The 21,860-nt window shown below is 31.8% G+C and overlaps 4 protein-coding genes across 4 annotated transcripts; 2 read left to right on the top strand and 2 right to left on the bottom strand.

The window, feature by feature from the left end:
- Positions 1-3,955: 3,955 nt before the first annotated feature.
- LOC113400149 (NADH dehydrogenase [ubiquinone] iron-sulfur protein 4, mitochondrial) lies at positions 3,956-5,322 on the bottom strand. Its single transcript, XM_026639610.2, has 3 exons — positions 5,076-5,322; positions 4,843-5,002; positions 3,956-4,467 (listed from the first exon to the last, which is right to left on the bottom strand). The coding sequence occupies exons 1-3, from the start codon at positions 5,126-5,128 to the stop codon at positions 4,111-4,113; spliced, it is 570 nt and encodes a 189-aa protein (XP_026495395.1). The 5' UTR covers positions 5,129-5,322; the 3' UTR covers positions 3,956-4,110.
- A 290-nt stretch (positions 5,323-5,612) lies between these two features.
- Positions 5,613-19,278, top strand: LOC113400148 (inhibitor of Bruton tyrosine kinase). Its single transcript, XM_026639609.2, has 15 exons — positions 5,613-5,822; positions 6,272-6,622; positions 6,774-6,951; positions 7,457-7,674; positions 10,177-10,374; positions 10,489-10,725; positions 10,992-11,128; positions 12,388-12,522; positions 13,174-13,468; positions 14,461-14,583; positions 14,799-15,078; positions 15,414-15,597; positions 17,202-17,403; positions 17,679-18,902; positions 19,074-19,278. The coding sequence occupies exons 2-15, from the start codon at positions 6,461-6,463 to the stop codon at positions 19,203-19,205; spliced, it is 3,705 nt and encodes a 1,234-aa protein (XP_026495394.2). The 5' UTR covers positions 5,613-5,822; positions 6,272-6,460; the 3' UTR covers positions 19,206-19,278.
- Positions 8,288-9,410, top strand: LOC135193771 (tetraspanin-1-like). The gene has a single exon (XM_064217678.1). The coding sequence runs from the start codon at positions 8,383-8,385 to the stop codon at positions 9,406-9,408; it is 1,026 nt and encodes a 341-aa protein (XP_064073748.1). The 5' UTR covers positions 8,288-8,382; the 3' UTR covers positions 9,409-9,410.
- Positions 19,279-20,031: 753 nt separating the features above from the next.
- LOC113400173 (uncharacterized) lies at positions 20,032-20,575 on the bottom strand. Its single transcript, XM_026639649.2, has one exon. It carries the CDS (start codon positions 20,460-20,462, stop codon positions 20,088-20,090), a length of 375 nt encoding a protein of 124 aa, XP_026495434.1. The 5' UTR covers positions 20,463-20,575; the 3' UTR covers positions 20,032-20,087.
- Between the last annotated feature and the right edge of the window lie 1,285 nt (positions 20,576-21,860).

The following is a 21,860-nucleotide window of genomic DNA, read 5'->3' as shown; positions in this document are numbered from 1 at the left end:
GTATTACATTACATTTATGTAAAATATTTATTAAGTTTAACAAAATTGTAGAGAGCAACATTTGTCACAAATTATTATCACTCGATTAAAAAAAAAAGATGCAAATGTGATTAATTTTTGACTTATCTGTTATTTTGCATACTAGAATATTTTGTGCATAAACTTTTGCGAACGTACGTACGTATTCGTAGTTCGTAAATTGCTCATATTCAATATCGTGTATACGAAGGTTCGTTATTATAGTTTAAATATATTTAAATGCAAAGATGAGGACATAGATAAACTATATTAATCGACATTCAAAGGTTAACAATATTTTTTTCACTGCTGTGTAAGATTTTTGAATATTGGCTACTTTTAGTAGGTGCTTAACCTTTCTAATCGAGTTTTAATCAATGAAATTAGACTTTTTCGAAATCTATTTCGAGATGACTTTAGATTTTCGACCCTTACACTTTAAAAAGTAATATTGTTACCACAGCGCTTTTACAAGATTTTCACTACTGCTTTTAAAAAAATCCTTTAATATAGCATTAAAAAAACGATTTTAACCAAAATTTTTAATTCTAAAAAACGTTACCATAGATTAGAAATGTTTCACGAGTACTTTTACTTTATTTACTGTTTTATTATTATGTAAATAAGTAGATAAAGAGAGAATGCAATAATTTTTCAAAATTTTATGTAGTCAAATGTTAGAATTACTTTTAAATTTTCGGATGTACGATGTACATTTAAAACTACGGTAGCTAGACAAAATGCATTATGTAATAGCATGGATAGCATGGATGACGCGATATGGATAAATTTTGTAATCAGATACAGACAATTAATAAAGATAAAAATAAAAGTTTAATCGTTTGAATACTTGTTAATGTCGATATTCTCTAATAAATTATTACATCGCGCGATCCATGTTTCGTCTGTGTAGATGTTGGGCATGGTCGATACCATGTTCGACTTGTGTAATATATTATTAATTATATTTAAATTGTATTATATGTACATACAAATTTTAAGTGAGACCTGCGAATATGATTTTCTTCCGAGGTACAAAATACAAATTAACCATGTTGAAAACTATGATTAAAAAAAATATCGAATAATTGCATTTTTATTTATTTAACCTCATACCTACTAGTGAGCCTTTACGTAATCCTTATTTTACTATAAGATTGTGTTAGAACCCAATAACACGTATAGCCTATTCCAATCAAAAGAGAATACAAGCCAAATAAACAATATTTGCCTCAATATAATTGGTTGAAAGCTTTAATAATCTACTATATTCATTATGTATTTGCGAAAAAGTAGCGTTTTATAAGTCGGCAAAGCTGGTTTCAGAAATTTGGAAGTATAATTAAAGTGAAATAGTGTTGTATTATAATAAATATATATATATATATATATATATATATATATATATATATATATATATATATATATTTAGAACTGTTCAATATAGCTTAGCTAATAAAAATTGCATGGAATAAGTAAATCTGAGGATTTTTTATCTTCTTTCTTTTTTACGAAATTTAGAACTGGCAACTTCAGGAAATGATAAAACAGATATTAAATTACTACGTAAAAATTACGTTCATAGCATAAGTAACTTAAATAGCTACCTACACTGTACTATGAGAAACGTAATTACGAATGCCGCCACCGCTTTTCTTCATATGGGACCCGAATTTGTGTCGTTTGTATTAAATGTGCTATAATACAAGCTTCTACAACATCTTGGATATTCTGACAACATGAATACTATAAAAATACGTTACATTACGAACGTTAACTTAGGCAAATAATTATAGTTGTAGCGCTGCTTATTGGAGAAAAAAAATAACAGGGAAACAAGTAAATACTTATCATTCTGATCGTGATCGACATGAGGATCGTGATAAGACTGATTGCGTTCTGCTAAACTATACATAAATAAAAAAATTCTATACATAAATACAATGAAGTATACCAAGCGTTATAGTAAGGTCAGATTTTGATTTTCTTTTATAATAGGTAGGGGAAACTAACAAATACGTATCTATGACAGATGGTCCTGATGATCCGTAATTACCACCGGCCACAGAAAATGGAATTTTAAGAAACATACATCACTAAAAAAATATTTATATAAGTACATATATATTAGGTTTAATAATAGTTTGCTCTTTCATGATTAAAAATAAAATGTCTGATTTTTAATTATTTTTTTTCGCTTCTGATTAATCAATTTGGCACGAATATCGATTCGATACTTAAAATGCTAGACGTAATACAAACCTGAAGGTAAATAAGACAAAAGTACATAGGTAATATATTCATTTCTAATGTATGGACGTGCAGTTCTAATTATTTTAAAAAAGAAGAAAACATTTGTCAATCTTGTTAGGAAATTAAATAATTATCGACTAAGACAATGTGGAAATAATTCGGACGTAACTACAAGAAAAATAAGATAAAGATCGTCTGGCATCTTAGTCGATATGGGATCAATCGATTTTTGAACCTTTATGTATCGAGGGATACAGGCTATTTTTATTAAATCACATTTTGGTAAATTTACAGAAGTGTAATGATTAAAAAAAATGATTTAAGTTCCTGTCCTGTTAATGAACAATGTACTGTGTTGTCCTTCGAGAAGTCTGTGCAATTTAGTCTAGTTTACATTTTATTACATCGGTTTTTACCAGAAATAACGGTCGCTTGATACAAAATTACCTTTCACTTCATTTTTATTTAGAAACAGGCTAAATGATTCAACCACCATAAACAGCTAATTTTAGGTTCATGAAAAAGGATTTAAACGACACTCAGACGTAATTTAAGTGGAAGGCTAAATGTGTTAACAATCCATTGATATAAAAATAGAATCAGGCTTATCACCTTAATCACCTGAATTATACATAAAGTAGATGCAGTCCAAAATGGTTTATGTAACACTTTTAGAATTGTTTGAAATTACACTAAAATAATGTATATTATAAAGATTGGCGTCTAGAACAAAATTATTTTGCAGTATTTTAAAACCTGTCGACGTAATATATTTCAATAAAATGTTAAAATGAAAGTGCACATCACGTCAATCGCAATCCACTGCTGATATAGGCCCCATTCAAAAAGCGCCAAATATCCTAGTTCTCCGCCTTCAAACTCCAATCAGTCTCACCAACTTCTTCTGGTCATCAGTCCACATGTATTAGTCTCTACTCTAGGATTTGTCTGCTTCAACGGCCACCAGTCTTTCGAAAATAAGTGACCAGTAGAACTACCTTTTTGTTATGATGCGTTTATAACTACACGATCCAGCAGCCTCTCCGATCCGTGCCGAGGACGGCCATCGAAGTGATCTTAGAGGGTAGGATAGGATAGGGTAAAAATACATATACTTAAATCACTTGCCTTTTCTTGTACGAAATCAACATAATATTGTAGACTAAAGATCCTTTGCTAGCTTAAAAGGAATAGAAAAGAGAAAAATTACAAGAAAACTGTTAGGAAAATAACAATTACTAAAATTTTCGGTCTAGATGTCATTATATTTAATTAGTAGTTAAAACAAATACAATTAGAATTTGAATATTTGTTAGGCTGAATAGCTAATTTAACCAGCTGAGCGATCTTTCGCGTTCGACACCGTCATCAGACATCTTTAGATATTGATTCCTTAGAAACAATTGCATAGATGTCTTCACCATTGACTTTCTTCAAGCAGATCTTCTTTGTTTTATTTTCCAAATCAGTAATAGTTTTTTACTTTGACAACCAATAATTAAGTTTAAGTAAATTTTCAGTGACTAAAAGTATTTTTAATTTAACAAACTTCTATATTTTATTAGCAACTTTGTATAGCCTGCCAGACTGATATACATTGCCAAGTACAACTTTGATGATAATTTGCAAACAATTATAAGTATTCATAAAAAAAAAACAAAAGAAAAATAAAAAGGCTTACAAATAATTTGCTATTGACAATGTTTAATCAAGGAGACTAATTACATTTATTATAATAAAATATTTTACACTAGTAATTTTAGTCAAACTGTTAACTGAAATTACTTTTGTAACACATCTACAAATAGAATTAAATATTGCTATTCTGGGTTTGACGATCTACTTTGTAGAGACTCTGGTACGACGATTCCATGAGAAATTTAATCCATAGTTCTTGGGTTTTAACTCTTTTTGAACCTTAGGTACATCCAAGTACCAGATTAAACCATTCTTTTCACAGTGTTCTATTGCTTCATCTGGTGTTGCAAATTGAACTTTCATATTGGACAACGGGTCTCCAGTTGAGGTCCAGCCCATCAGGGGATTTTCCCATCGTTGGCGTGTGTCAAATTCCATTTCCCAGTGATGAATATTACTGGTACCACTTTGCATCGCATTCTTTGGCTGTTGGTAAATGCGAACTCTTCGTGTTTTGATATGCTCCTCAGGAACACCAGTTATAGGCGAAACATCAACCTGCAATTAAAAATTAGTTGAGGGAACAAATTAGCTATTTTATTCAAGCATTTATAAATAATTGGTTCAAATTAAAAATAAATGCAATATTTTAACAACCAACAATATTTATTTTAATTATTAAAATTAAATAGATATATAGCAACAAATTGAGATAAAGTTATTGTTAAAGGAAATAAGGTTTGTTGCTTTCAAAATTGCTCCTTCATTTAAAGAAAAGTGAATTAAAGTCATCATCTATATATATTATCATGTCCATCATATTCACATAGTACTCATAAAATAAAAAAAACATTGGTATAATTTTAGTTTGATGTAATAAAATATTCATATTGTTTATGTTACTCTGCGCAATTGCACGGAGTATTCTCTTACCTTAGTTGAAACTGATATAGTAGCATCATGGACAGTTTTCTCTTTGATTTCTTCCGGCAGAGCAAGCACAGTTTCGTTGTCAATAATTGGAGCTTCTTTTTTGCTGAAAGGGTCTTCGATAGCTAAGCGTGCAGATGAAGTTGAAAAAGAAGGCAAAGCCCTAAAAGAGATTATTAGAAAATAAAAGAATGACAAAACTAAAATTAGATACAAAACATTTATGTTACACAAACCTGGATAGGGTTGTTCTAGACAACCTTGTCGTCGCACTTAATGCTTTAAACATTGTTGCTGTCTTTTTCTTCAAGCTACTAAAATAAATGTTTTCGTGTGATTACCCAACAAGATGAACATCTGATATTTGACAATTTTGACGTTATAAAATTTCAACAGATTATATAAATTTATTTTATTTAATATTGCATATTATTTTACCAATAACATAGCAAAATATCACCAGATCTGATATGTTTTTTTTAAATATAGTTAACCATTTCACAGTTACAAAGTTATATAATAAACTATTAATAAGATGAAGATATAATAAGATGAAATAACTGATAAGAATAATGTAGTTATTAATTTAAATAAAAACTGGTTTATCATAAATATCATATTATGTATTTTATGTGTTCCTTTATTCAGTATTCACAAAATGATACTTGTGATAATTTCCTGACGTTCAAAAAGTTGAAACTTCCAAGTTCCAACATTTCAATTTTCACCGTGTTGTGAAATTGTAGATTGTCAGGTTGTTTTGCTTTTGACATAAGATACTATTTGACTTTTTGTCAAGGTGATCTAATGCCTAAAATTGTAGATTTACAAAGTTAGATAAAATTTAATAGATAAATATAATGTTAGTATAATAATAACTGGTTACTGTTTATGTGCCGGTTTTTAAAGTATCGAACGTAAAATATGATGTTTTTGGTTATTTCCGAATTCGCATTTAATTGTACAGCTGTTTTCATGTAAAGGTACTGAAATATTTATATATTTAAAATTTCTATATATAAAATAAACTTAATGCCAAGGACAAATGTAACATAATACTTTAAATAATATTTAATAATAAATCAAGTGTAAATGCTATTAATTTATCACTATTAAAATCATATTTCGTGCGTCGCTTAATAATGATTTTTCCAACACGATTCATATTTTTGGATAACCATAAAAAACCCCGAGGAATGAAGGCAAAATGAATGCTACATATATTTTTTTGCTTTAATATTTATTTACATTTATTGTAATATAGTAAATATATTTTTACCACTTAATATAATAATAATGAGAAATTGTTAAAAAATACACTTATAAAATATTTTATGCTACTTTTTAAATTAGAAGAACTAACTAACTTATTTAATAAAAAAATCAAATATGAATTATAAATACAAGACCTCACTTAATTATTTTTTTTCAGATTGTTACCACAGCAATTATGGTGTGTTAAAAATTTGTGACCCTTTGTGGGGTCCGGCATAGCCACCCCTTGTATCATTGCTCATTAGGTAAAATATTAAACAAATTCCATATCTAATCTGTACCTGTATAGACATTATTTGTACTTAGATATCTAATTATTTTGATTGGAAAATAGTAAATAGAAAACATGAATAAGATAAAAGATATAGATTGCACAAGGAATTGTAAGTCAAGAATCCATGGTCAGACGCTGACAAGTGCGATTACCAAGAGAGCTGTAAGCAATGAAGCTCTTGCCAGCTTTATTAAAACAACTTGTGCTAATTTCGCTAAAGCGTTCGATTTTGAGGTAAGATTCATGTAAATAATACTGTTTTTTTTATTATAATTTAAAATTATTTAATACATCATGTTGATTTAAATGAGTGATAGGGATACTTAATGATGTATTTTTTTTAGTTTTATATAAATGTCAATTTGAATCTAAAATTGATTTCCAGGGCCGCACTGCGTTGCAAATGTCAGCGTCTAGAGGCAGAAATGGTTTAATGGAATGGCTTTTACGTCATTCATCTGATGCTTTTATAAATGCAAAGGACCGTGAATCTGGTTATACACCATTGCACAGGAGCATTTTCTATGGACAAATACATTCAGCTGTCTCCCTCATGAAACTTGGTATGTAATAAATAAACATTCAAATATTATGATAATATATAATAAATAATGTAGCTTTATTATATATTCAAAAAATCAAAATATACTTTATTCAAGTAGGTTTTTACAAGTACTTTTGAATCGTCATTTAACAAACTATTTAAAGTAAAGCTACCACCGGTTTGGAATGTAGATTCTACCGAGAAGAACCGGCAAGAAACTCAGTAGTTACTCTTTTTCAACATCTAAAAATACAGTCATGTTAGTTAAATACATTTATATAAGTATGTCATGTCTCCTGCCTGGAAGTCAACATTATTAACAGCATTAACTCCATGCTTATTTTATTTTTTTATCATAATATTTGAGATAGTGTAGCTGTTGTACCTGCATTCATATAATTTTTAACTTTCAATGCAAATGTTTTTTGATATCACAATTTTAATTTTATAGAGAATAAAATTCATTTAGTTTCTTTGTGTGTGTCTTAAGTCCATATTTAAATTATTATTAAACATTTATCTAGGTGTTAACACGGATATCCTAGACAAGGATGATTATAAGGCCATTGACCATGCTATGCTAGACAAGCATTACATGTACAAGCTCACTGGCTCTGAGCCTTGTGATGCATATGTATGGGGCAGCAACTCAAATTATACCCTCGGTACTGGATCTCATCAACCCCGGAACATACCTGATCTACTGACTTGCTTCAGTCGCGATAACGCCAATGTAAAACAGGTAAGAAATATAATTTTATTAAATATCCTTAGACATAACTGAACTAAAAAAAGTTTTTATTTAAATATTTTGTAATATCGTAAAGTTATTTGAACATAAGCTGTCAATTATATTGAACTGAAGAAGGATTTCCCATCTTCTGCAGTTTGCTATAGTTGGTGCAAAACTGGTATCTTTAAAAAGTCATTGCCAATAGAGATAATATAATTCAATATTTATCAAATAAAACTATCTATATATATATATATATATATACTGTCACCACTAGTTGTCGCCCGCGGCTTCGTTCGCTTTTTCGGGGTACGTAGTCAGGTGTCAAGCAAAAAAAAGTAGCCTATTTTCTTCCTTGGAGTTAAAGCTTGCTTCGTACTAAATTATCGAAGATCGAAGTCGATTAAGTTGTTTGGCCGTGAAATAGCAACAGACAGACAGGAAAAGTTACTTTCCTATTTATAATATTAACATAAATCTAACAAACCAAAGAAGCAAAAAAGTTCAATCAAATGCCAAATAGCTTTCTCTTGTACGTCTGTCTTATTTTTACTTTCAAAATAAATCGCTCGATTCTTTCTTGAGCACAAATAAACGACTAATTAATATCAAACCTCTTTGAAGTATTCTAATGTCAACATATTATTTTTTATTCCATGTGAAGAGTCATTTATCAAAAATTATAAAATGTTTTCTAATCATTAGAAAATTAATAAAATGCATACAATAGGATTACCTCGAACCTGTTTAGGATTTACAAATATATTATTTTTTCTGTTCGGAGTTGTAACTTGTGCGGTATGCGTATGGTGTGTCATAAACACGGACTTCTTCCGTGAAGTAAACTACACGGTGACAAAGAGTTCCCTCGTATCAACCATAGCGAACTTCGTCAACCTAAAACTATGGTTCACTCCAATGACCTCTATTCTGATACCAATAGCGATTTTAACTGTGCTGACGTCATGTTGTGGAATCCTCGGCGCTGGTTGTAAAATGAAATGTGCTATAAAATCTTACATATTCCTTGTAACTGTGTTATCGTCAACAGCTTTCTGGTTATTCTTTATATCCTGCATGTATAATATTTACACGAATAATGAGAAGACCCGTGTATTTATGCAATCGACTATTAGGACAAATTACGGCAAAGAAAATGACCTTATAACACAAACGTGGAACTATATCATGATAAACTACGAATGTTGCGGTGCCGTCGATTATACAGATTTTATTGATTCCAAATGGCACCAAGCTAATTTGGATTTACTGTATCCTGTTCAATGTTGCAAGTTGATTAATAAGGCGAGCTTAGTGCCAATGTCTCCGGAATGTCCAACAGCACACAGCCCAGACGTGCAAACGAATAAAAATCGAAGTTGTTTTAAAGCTTTACGAGATTCAATCGCTGCGAATAAAGGAAAGATATTTTTCTATATAATACTTTTAGCCCTCAGTTATACAATTTTGGTGCTTTTTGCTTATTGTATAATAAGAGGGGAGCCCTTGATTGGTGCTGTAGCTGGAAACCTGAGTGCTTTTTTACCAAAACGTCCGGAAAAACTGGATCCAGGAATTACATCTAATTCGTCTCTAGATAACATGTTGTTTGTGGCAGATCCACCGAAAAAAGTCGTCAGGGTCGTGTCTGCTGTTAATCCGCTTCAAACGTATAAGTTCACGCCGGATGCGTATGCTAGGGACGCAATGTATACGCATAACATTAAATCACAATTTAAATAAAATATGTATTTTTTATTTTCTTTCCACTCCTGACACTTATTAAGAAAAGTAAATATTGTCTGTAGGTTCGACTTTTGTCCGTTTCTAGTTAAATTTAAGAAACGACTCGCTTTGCTTGCAGAGTAGAATTGTCTCCTATGTAATTCAAAAGCTTATGTATAAAAATATTTTGTAAGCTTAGGTTAATGTCGCGAGTAAGAGATAGAATAACGTAATCATCAATGATTATTTTAGGTTCAAACCTAAAATGATGGTCCACGTAGCGCATGGTCTTCTAGAAATGGAGCAATCGCCTGCCTTTTATTATTTAGGATAAATTAGATGTTCTAGTATTTTATTGAAGTCCCAAAAATTAAACTCGAAGTAGCTATACTTATCAAGATATCCTTATTCTATTATTTTTTAAATATATTTTATGCGTATGCAGTGTGAGTTACAAATAGCTTTTTACGAAAATCACCATATCATAGCGTACCACGATTTTAAATCACCACACATCCATCGTCACAAAGAGACCGGTTTTGTTTCACTTAGTATATGAATACTATATGTATGTAATCCAATAATGTATATCCATTTCCTTCATGAGATAATCAAGCACATACTTTATAATTTGTTATAAATGCTTATTCAACTGCGATACGATTTCAGGGACGATGCGAGTTAAGGGATTGTAATTGCTGAATTTGACTAAAAACATGCAGCTCTTATTCTTATCTAACATCTCTCTTCTAGTAAAATATATTATTGATTTTGGTTACTCTGCAGGTGTGCCTGGGTAAATTCCATAGCGTATGGATTTGTGGTACAAGTGATGTTGGCGAAGTCTGGTGCGCGGGTCAACCGGCTCGTGCGGGCGGTCCTCACACCACAGCCCTTAGACCAGCACCACTTAAACTGCCAGAACCTTGCACACAAGTCGCCATAACGTTGACGTCCACCGTGTTCTTGCTGCAGAGTGGTGCGGTACGTACAATTAAGATGTTTCATTCTACTTGAATAATGTTAATTTTATGTTATATCATTAAGCATATTTGGCACTTTTTTGGATTTCTAATTACTTTATTATCGAATGAACAGGTAATTCAATATTCACTGAACAACACTGAGAATCCTAGCCCGTCAAGTGTCAAAAGTCCAACGACCATCAAACTGGCATCAGTAAAACCACTTATAAAAATCTCTCAACCTCTGGGTATTTGCGCGGGACGGTCCCACGCAGTGGTCTGGAATAAACACGCCGTTTACACGTGGGGCGTTAACGTGGGCCAATTGGGACATCCACAGGAGGATAAAAACGTTCCTTTGCCAAAAAGGGTAAGTTCTTATATTATTCATATTTATGTTTAGTGGTACACTAATTCATAATACAGAATCATAAGGTTCCCCATTAAGACATCCATGCAAAACGTATAACATTTGTATATAATTAAAGTCCGTATTGTTATTTTTTTTTTTTTGGTATACAAGAATAACTAGCGAGTTTCAGTCCGGTTCTTCTCGATACGATAATCCTGTAAAAATATATAGTCAAGAGGTTTGTAAGAGGTAACTGGAATAAAGTACATTTTTAATTCGATTAGGTTGGTATATCATTGAATAACAAAGAAGAAGCGAGCGTACAACTCGTGGACGCCACAGACGCGGCGACGGTCATCACGACCAGTCGCGGAGACGTCTATCTCCTCCACAAGTATCTATGCAAGAAGATCGCCATCAAGTATGTTTAATATTTTTCACAAGGATCGCACTTCCAATCGTTTCATACTTGAAAGATTTGACAAATCTAAGCTTTATACAATTTATTTTGTCGACGGTACTTACTACCCGGTATATTGGCGGTATATGGCTAAGCCGGTATAGCCATAAATAATTTAATTAAAATTTAATTTAATTTAAAGTACCCGATTAATAGTTAAAAGAAATCTTGTTACTGTTCAAAAACAGATATCAACAACCATAGCCCACCTGCAAGTCTCCTTATACCAATTATGCATACAATAAAATGGTAAACATAATAATCCCTCAAAAGAACTGTTTTACTACCGCGGTACAATTAACACTTATTCGATATATCAAATTGCTAAATAGTTTTGTTAGATAATGTTAGATATATTCCTTGTACCTTGTTCTCCCGTTTTGTAAAATACTATAAAACGGGATAGGTATTAACCAACCATATGTAACATTCCTTTTTTTATAAATAGAAGGTGAACGGGCGAATGGGACGCCTTAGAAATATTAATCATTCCTTACAACACCAATGACCCACAGATTTTGGGAACTAAGATGGTATGTCTCATGTGCCTGTAGATACACTGGCTTACTCGGCCTTCATACCGAAACACAACAATACTGTAGTTTTGCTGTTTGGCGGTATAATATGTAATAAATCGGTGATACCTACTTAGAAGGTTATCATAAAGCCCTAACCATCTACGTTTGAGAAATTACTGTTAAGTGTGGCCATTAAATAAATCTGTTGCTTTTAAATATTACATAGTAATCTTGGTTTGATAACCTTTTACATTCTCAATATGAGTCAATGTACTTTAATCAATATAGATGTAATTGTGTGTAATCTGTAATTTAAATACGTAATGACGTATTAAATTAACACGATTTACAACTTTGCGTCTTATTATATTAATAACGTAGGCCGATTTGTGTCCCAGCGATTAAGGGACGATAGCTGCACATAAAGAATCGGTTATGGTCTCATTTTTAAGAGCTCCAACCGTAGATGTGCAAATTGTTATGAATTAATTTTATTCAGCGGAAAAAAGTTACTGGCCATGTAGAGAGATAAAAAAAAAAACAAATGAAAATCGTGCGAACAGACATCGTCTGATATGAATATAATAAAAACCTGTCATAGACTTCGAAGTTTATAAAAATCTGTTGAATAAACGAGAAGTTTCGCGTGCGACCCACTCGTAATATAATATATTGTTGAAAGTAATAATTAATTATTTTCAGGCAAATAAATATACGTCAAGTTTGCGTAGAAGCTAAAGTAAGCGAACAAGGTTCATATTCCCGTGTCACCGTTCTGCTTCTGACAAACGTGGGCCATCTTATGATTTGGCAAGACACCGCCAACAAGCTGACCAGGTAAATAAAATGAGACAGATAAGAAAAATATTGCCTATTATATTAAATAAAGCATTTATTTATATACATAACTTTATGTGTAATTAATAAATCTTATTAATAAATTAATTCTTGACTAATTCTCATTAGGTCCTTAACTTCAATAAAAGTTTTTAGAAAACGTTATTAGAAATTGTATTCTAACAAATTTTAACCAAAAAGATGCAAAAGGAAGTATATGAAATTTTGTACTATTAAAGTTTATCTGGAGAAGAGGTTCAGAAAGAAAGCTAATATTTTTATAAAATATGCATTAGAAATATATTAAAAAAGTTTAAAAAAAACAATACACACACTACGATACGTTAAACACATACACGTTTATCGACATAATATTCAATATGAAACATATGTATGTTTGTTTACGTTCATACTGCCAATGACAACACACGTCATGTCAAAGATAAAAATCAATGATATATAGTTTACATTTGATTTTTTTTTATTGCATTAGTTACAAGGTATCATCCAGTTGAGCCTAATTTTTCCTACTTATCTTTCGAATCAACACATCTAATATTTTATTAGGAATGAATTACGGTAGAATTTCGACATTTTGACATGACTCATGGTTTTTAAATACAGTAATATCAATTAAAATTTAACTTACAGATGCGTGTTTGGTCTAAGCCACCAAACTATAATTACCCACGTGTCTCTGACACACGACGCTCTCTACTTCACTACCAAGCACGGCGAAGCGTTCATTGGCAACATCTCCCGCAAGACCACGCCCCCTTCCTCGCAGCCAATCAGAAAAGACAGAGAAAAGGACAACAGATCCGCTCTCGTTAAATTCCTAGAAAAGGACGACTGTACGTCCGTTCGAATCACGAAGATTCCGAACATACACAGAGCTGTTGCAATAAATGTGGACAGCGAGGGACTGAATTTTGCTTGCCTTCAGGTAAATTGTTTAACCATTAATTTTTATGCACAAATTCAAACGCATCGATTCAGACTTCAGCATAATTCTACAAATTACTTCCATATATTTAAGTATTATTTCACTAATGTATGTATTAATTTCTAAATATATATTTAATTATATAAAACACATACAGAGAATTACCATTTACCTCTGTACCAAAGTTACCTTACGTTGTGATAAGGTCTCACCTTGAACCTCTCGTGATATTAATACGTTGTTTTCATTCTTACTGTATAATCTTGGTTTACATGAACACTAAGCAAATTCATAAAATATTTATATCCTGTTATTAGCAGTAATACATAACTTTTTCGTCATTTAATTATACATATATATTCCAATAGCTGGAGGAGTAGAGATAAACAAAGATTAGGTTTACATATTCCATGAGATTTGCTGATAGCTCTGCTAAATTATACACTAGAACAGTTCTTGATATACAACATATATTTATTTATTATACAACACTTTTCGACTTAACTTATTATATATAAACCCTTTAATTTACTTCCAAAGTTCCGATTAAACATCGCCATCATTCGAAATGCTATTTTTACCATACCATAAAGTATCCCAATATCATAGATTATTTGAAATCTCAAATAATTATGTTAATTCTATTCAAGTTCAAGGTTGTTTACTTATCTTAGCCTTCGTGATATTGGACTTAACTGCCTCTTTGCTAGCTATCTGTATATATGGCCGTAGGTCCGAAGGTATTGGGTTGGGTTTGGTCGTACCGATAAACAGTTATTAAGATTTTCTATCCGTAGTCGGCAAATCACGTAAATGTGATGGATGATGGAATTTATTTTGGTCGTGTCGTATTTGCCGTTCCATCGGATTGTGAAAGTGAGATTAGATAGTGCACGTGTGTTTGTGCACACAGATGCACTCTCTATTCTCAATCTATATATGTCATGCACAGTTGACTGGGATGAATATTTCGAATTCTTTATGCGTTTCAGATGAAACCAGCATGCGGTCTGACGTCACTCCCTGATTTGTCACCATCGAGTCTCTCCAAGCACATGGAATGTCTATTAGAGACTGCTGCTGAAGATGACATTCTACATGACGTTATATTTAAGGTATTCAATTAGAAAACAATTAAAACAAAATGCCTAACAAATATTTTCACCAACAATATTAACTTAAAGTTACATCAAAATAGTTTATGGTTATATTACCCCTTTCAAAAAGTTAGGGAAACGCCGCGATACTATATATCCATAATTTTATGGTACCCCTGTGTAGTCAGCGCGCTGTGTTGCTAGTTAATAATATTACTTTTCCCTAAACCAAGGTTGGTGCCAAAAATTTCCACGCCCACATCTTCATAATAGCGTCCAGTAGCGACTATTTGTACAAACTTTACCAAGAAACAAGCGCAAAGGAGCATAAACCAGCAATTAATTTAGAAAATGTCCATCCGGAAGTATTCGAAAGGATTATAAGATTCATGTACACTGGGACGTGTGATGTAGCCGAGTTAGGAGCATGTGGGCTGAAGATAAGGAAGGAAGATCTGATTGGCGCGAATAAGAAAGGGAAGGAAGATGTCGAAATTGAAACTGATTTAATAGGTAAGACGTCTGTATCATTAGCGATTAAATGTAAACAAATTCAATGATTTATAATATATTGATATTTTAATCAAACTAATATTACATAAAATTATATATACGTAAAATTGATATTGTATGAAACGACACTGAATATTTTTTTTATATTGTCTCTTAGAAGAATCACGTGACACATTTACGGAAACAAGGAAAACGGTAACTCTTCTGTCATACTACCGAGACCGTGACCTGGTTTAACTGTTAATAATAGAAAGATCTCACTTGTAAATTTTACTCTTTTAAGTACCATTTCGAATAAATAAAAGCTTCCTTTAAAATATAAAACATATCTTCAGATAATCCTGCAGAGATATCAGCATTTGAAGTGTACAAGAATACGGAGAAGAAGAGAGGAAACCGCCGTCGGAACATTGAAACCCCACCGCGTACACATTTGTTCTGCGACCCAATCAAATTAGTGCAAGCAACAGCGAAACGGCTGCAAGTTATGGGATTGCATAAGCTGCTTGATAAATTCTAGTGAGTATTTCTGTTAATTGTATAATAACGTAGCCGAACCTTTGTAAGGGTTAATCGATTATATCCAAATCACTTTATGTTCATTTTTACTAAGCATTTTTTTTAATCATGGCAACACAGCCCCGCAACGCGATATTTATAGGCTGTTAATGTTAATTTTCTTCTGCTCCTTACACTGCTATCTAGGATCTAATACTTAGCCAATCAGGGCAGGGTAGTAGGAACAGCCTGTAGATTTTCCACTGCTGGGCTAAAGAGTCCTCTCCCTTTGAGGAGAAGGTTTGGAGCTTATTCTACAAGGCTGCTCCAATGCGGGGTGGTGCATACACGTGGCCAAATTTCGGTGAAATTAGATATATGCAGGTTTCCTCACGATGTTTTCCTACACCGCCCCGAGCACGAGATGAAATATAAACTCAAATTAAGCACATGAAAGTTCAGTGCTTGCTTGGGTTCGCACTGAGCCATCTCGGCTATTACGTTAGGACAAGGTACAGTCGGGGTAAGAAAAGGTGCGTCACCTTAAGATCTATTTTCGTGTGCTTAGTATGAGCGATAACCTGCTTTACCGATTGAGTATGACATATTGCGTCGCGATGTCATTATAAGTCGCATCTAGCAAAGAGTATCATATGTATGTATCATATATATGGTATGGATCTGCCTGATTTCTCTGAGGTATGGATGGATGTTTGTTACTCTTTCACGTGAAATTTACTAAACGGATTTGGATAAAATTTTGCACACAGATAGAATATGTACTGGAATAACATATTGGATACTTTTTATACCGGGAAAACATTAAGTCTTCGGGAATTCGGGTGAAACCGCAGGACGGAAGTAGTAAATAAAATAGTAAAAATAAATAGTAATTATGGTAAAATTTATTCATTTAAACAAATCTTATTTATTTTATTAAAAACGAGTATATCCGCCATTCGTATCAATCACAGCTTGTAGTCGCTGTCGCATTGATCCAGCAAGGCGAGAGCCCTCCCAGACACTTCGGCAATGTTCTACGACAGCTGCTTTGGTTCTATCGTTATTATTTATCCACGCTGCACCAACAAACCCCATAGATTTCCGATAGGGTTTATCCAGTTTATATTTTGCAGGCCAAGGAATCACCACCACTTCTCGGTGCCGATGGAACCACTCATCCCACATCACGCCATAACATTAACCGTCACTTAAAATAACGGCCGAATAATATTATAAGCGTTTTTATTCTAAGATTGCAAGATATTGCAAGAAAATATATGACACTGACAGACTTTGATAATTAAGATGACAGTAGAAGATAGCATATCTAATTTAAATATTGTAATTACTAATTAGGCCATAAAAAAGTTTTTATGTTGATATGACACTAGACGTAGTCCAAAAATGTTACACTATTTTGAACCAAGTTATCATACTATGTTAGTTTTATTTTATATGCAGTTGTCTGTTCAGTGCTTTAGTTTCAAAAGGTAGTAAGAGATTACGACTTGATAAAGGAAAGAATTTGAAAACTGACTAAGGTTTTCTTACTCTGACTGTACCTAAAACCTATACACGCGAACGGTAACTAGTTTACTATAAATATATAATGTTATTTTAAGTTACAGGGATGGCGTCGTGTATCTTAAAGAAAGCGCAACTCATACTAAGAACTGTCCACCTACATGGGACCGAGAGAGCTATTCAGAATTAGTGGACACCAACGTCTGTTCCAAAGACGGCGTGTTGATATCAGCTCATAAATGCATCCTAGCGGCTCGGCTAGAGTATTTCCATGGCATGTTTATGCATTCTTGGACTGAGGTAATTATATATTTTACGATGTTCGTTTTCTGTAATGGCGACTAGAAAATGCACAGACATTTTTATTCCTTCGCAATCGTAGTTCGTGAACCACGACCGGATAGAGTATGACTAAAGGCTTTACATATAGTTCGAAACATGAAGGCTAAAAAGTCCAGATTGAAAATTTCTTAATAGCCTTTAGTTGTCTAACCTTTAGATCAACGAAAAGTAATTCTCGATTTAAATTTAAGAAATTTACTTTATAGAATATAAAATGTATTTGAATATTTCAGAGCAAATTACTATCTACAGTAACTCTACCAATTAATCACGGAATTCTCCTCCCTGTCATAAACTTCTTGTACACGGATAAGTGTCCAGAAATTGAAACCTCGGACAGCATAGATTTCATTTGCAGCATGCTCATTGTATCTGATCAATTATTTATCGGCCGACTCAGAGAAATGTGCGAGATTGCCCTCGCTAACCTGATATCATTGAAGAACTGTACCGAACTCTGTCAATTCGCACACACCTACAACGCGACACAACTAAAACAATGTTGCATGGAATACATATCGTTAAATGTAAACAGTATTCTGGAGAACAGGTCCTTGGACTTGCTAGAAGAATCTTTACTAGAAGACATATCCAAGTATTATTGCACGTTCAACCCCATTATGTCATCGCGAGTAATCACCCCGTTCTACAATGCACCCAGCGATGAAATTATCGACGAATGCGCCAAAATACTTCCTGTGGATTTAGACTTTGTAGATGAGGATGTTAAAAAAGAGGACAGCATCATTGAAGTTAATAAAAAAAAGAAACAAAAGAAGATTGAATATACCGAAAGCGAGAAGGCGAGACGGAGATATGAATCAGTCAGCTCGGTGACATCATTGGACCTATCTCACGATACATCTGGAGATGTTACGTTATCGCTCAGTGCTATTTCTAAAAGTGTGGAAAAAAAATCTCAAGATACTGGAAAGTGGACTGAGGTTCCAACATCACAGCAAAAACAACAAAAAGTTGTACAAGCACGCTTGAAAGCGATATCATCTGCTAAAGATATTCTTAACGAACCACCAGCCAATTCTTTCACAAAACTCACTAAGAACAATTCTTCTAGTGCCATTTCTCAGGAACCTTCGACACCGACTACCTCTCGCATGTCCGTATCTCCCAAAGAATCACCATTATCTGAATCATGTTGGCGTCAAAGGAATCTAGTCATAAATCATGTTGGGCCCAAGTTATCTCAGAAACAAAGAAAAAAATTGGCTAACGAACAATCATCTCCTCAGACTCTTGATGATTATTTCTCCAATAAACTTAACATTGGTAGTCCTCCGGACAAACCAAAGAATCCCTGGAAGATTTGTGAAACACCCATCGCTAATAGTAGCCCGAATAAGCCAAGTGCCATGAAATTTGATACGATTTTAGCTGATCAGAAAAAGCAGAAAGATGACCTCTCAAGGATCATGACGAAACCTCTAACTTTGACACAGGTTTGGGACATTTTTGTAATAATTAATTTTATAGCTATTTTTGCTAACAACTTTAAAATTAAATGTTAACTTTGATTTTTTTTTATTTTAATTTGTTTATTATAATAATGTCTTACATGCTAGTATATTGAGTAAATTTTCTAACGAAAATGTGTATTTGTTACTTTGTAGCTTGAAGATAAAGCTATTGAGGAATTGGAAAGGTTCTACAACATACATGAAATTGACGATGAACTTATAACAGTGAGACGCATAGAGTTGCAAGTGTCTTCCCCGCAATGGATCCACACTGCCCCAAAGTGATAATATTGTGCTATTTTTACATATTGACAATTTGTAATGATGATAATATTTTAATATATGTTATATGTATGTGCAAAAACTATTGTATTATTATTAATGAAAGACAAGATTATAGATAAAGTAAAGAACATGAAAAAATTCATATACTTCTTGAGTGCACTTTCACATATTTGAATAATGTTTTATTAAATAAATGATTGGACAAAATTCAATTTCAAATGTTATGCACAATCAGCAATATCCTCTTAAGTGAATTATACAAACTACTGAATTATATAACTGAAATATAACACAATTTAATTTGATCTAATTTGCAATCCGAACTGAACGTCTTTTCATCAACTCTTTTAGTGCTATTAAGATTTTCTAGGAAAATATCTGTCACCTAATTATAATCTCGCTTGAAGGCTTACTCTACATTGAGTATGCAGAGTTTACAGACCCTCATTATTGACTTAAAAATATCAATACTAGTTATTAATACAGCTCTAACAAGCTTGGTAGCTATGCAAAAATATTGTATGAAAAAAAAGCAAAAATTTATAAGATTTAGGTTATTAAGAATTTTATATATACATTTTTAGAAATAACAGTGAAAAATGGAACAACCGCCACAGTTAAATTCTAACAAAAATCTTTTAAGCAAATTGATTCTGTACCCAATTCAAGTATTAGAATTTATCAAATTTTAATGATAATCTTTCACAGCTGAAAAAAGTGAAATAAATTAAAAATATATGTACATTATAACTGACAGCTTAATTACCTAAGTATATTTATTACAATTATTTAACAGTATAATAGGTATACACTTAATAAAAAGCAATTTTCATTTATATTCTATATTAATTACATATAAACTACTTTTATAACATTACAATGCTACTGGCCAGGTGGAAATGACTTTAATAGTTGATTCAGTTGTCTGTGTGTCAGGCTCTTTTCACCAGGAACCAATATACCTTTCTTGCCTTGATCTCTTTGAAGTTTTGATCGTTCATTATAGTCTTTGAAACAAGATTGAAAAGCCGAGACTTCTTTCAAGCACTGCTCCTGATCGAACTCTGCTTTCTTGAAGCAGGCAAACATTACAGCCATCTCTTGCATACAAGCAGCTTCTTTTAATTTATCTCCTTTACCAGACACGGCTTTCTTAAGTCGTAAAGGTAACAGCATTTGAAAAGGGATAGGCTCCCTTTGTGGTCTTCTTGCACTCTTGCTTGAAGGTGCAGTATAGAATATCGTGTTCAATCTCATTTTTTATTAATTTACTTATGATTAGGTTACAAAAACAGAAGAAATTAAAATATGTAATTTCACAAATAGGTTATGTTTTCGTAAGAGTTTTAAATGACATAATGAAATTGACAACTCCTGATTTGACAATTGATGTATGCCTAGAAACTGAGTATTATAGGTATTTTAATGTTAAAGTAATAAATTATACAAAAATGTATAATTCATTTTTATTACTACATTAATTTAATATTTTTGTATATTCTTTTTAAATTCAGTAATATAAAAAATAATAGTAGTTTAGATGTTAACTTTGTCGATAATGATCTATATGCAAATAATTATATTTACTTACATCTTTTTAATAAGAAAACCAGTGACAAAGATACATAATATATATCTTTCTCTATAAAGGTAAATATTACAACTATCGATATAGGTAGCATCATTATAACATTTTAAATAATTTAAAAAATATATATATAAAGATGTTTAGTGATAAACATTATTAATGATATTCTAATCGATGAAACATTATGTTATTTATAAAAAATCTCTTGTGGTGAAAATAAAAGAGTGAAGACGTAGAACACATATTCATTACATTATTTTATATAGGATTAAGTTTTCTTTCCCAGTTTTAAAATTAATTCTAGAGTTGTCAACTCTAAATAAAAACGATTACAGAATTGAAATATTTCAATCATCTCTTTAATCTTAACGTATAAATATTATTTGGTAAAATTATTTTGAGACATTACGTTTTTTATAACATGATATATCATTATAATACACGCATTACTTATCGTAAGGAAACTATAAATTAGTTGTATTAGAAATAATAAATCCTAATCTTAATACTTTAAGCTTGTAATTTTATTGAATATTGTTAATAATATCGAAATAAAGAAAAATGTAAAATAAATACATAGTTACAATAATATTTAAGAAGATTAACGAACAGATAAAAATGTATATGCGTAACATAAATAAAAATATTGCAGAAAATCATAATATTATTGTTAGAAAATATATGTATTGTTTGCCCACAGCTATTTATTTATCGAAAAAACCTGAAAGCATAGCTAGGGCTAGTTCATATATACAATAGACTCTTTTTGGTTAGTTATTTGATAGTAGGGCTTTTTGTGGAACTTACTCGTCACTTATTTCGCTTTACAGAACTATTTATTTGTGTTCCAATTTGGAGAGTGATGGAATCAGTTTAATTACAAGCGACATAACTACTTAGGCGATAACCGATATAATAAATGATTATATGGTTGGTGGATACCACTTACCACCAGGTATAAACGAGATTTAACATCTTAGAAGTTTAAGGTACATTGTTTTCAATTACAATACATTTTTGGCAGGGTACAAAACGCGACAAGATCTTGGAGATTATTCAATATTTAT

Source organism: Vanessa tameamea, chromosome 18 (assembly GCF_037043105.1).
Source record: "Vanessa tameamea isolate UH-Manoa-2023 chromosome 18, ilVanTame1 primary haplotype, whole genome shotgun sequence".
Lineage (NCBI taxonomy): Eukaryota > Metazoa > Arthropoda > Insecta > Lepidoptera > Nymphalidae > Vanessa > Vanessa tameamea.
Note: the sequence above shows the minus strand (reverse complement) of the source record. Positions and strands in the feature narration are given on the sequence as shown.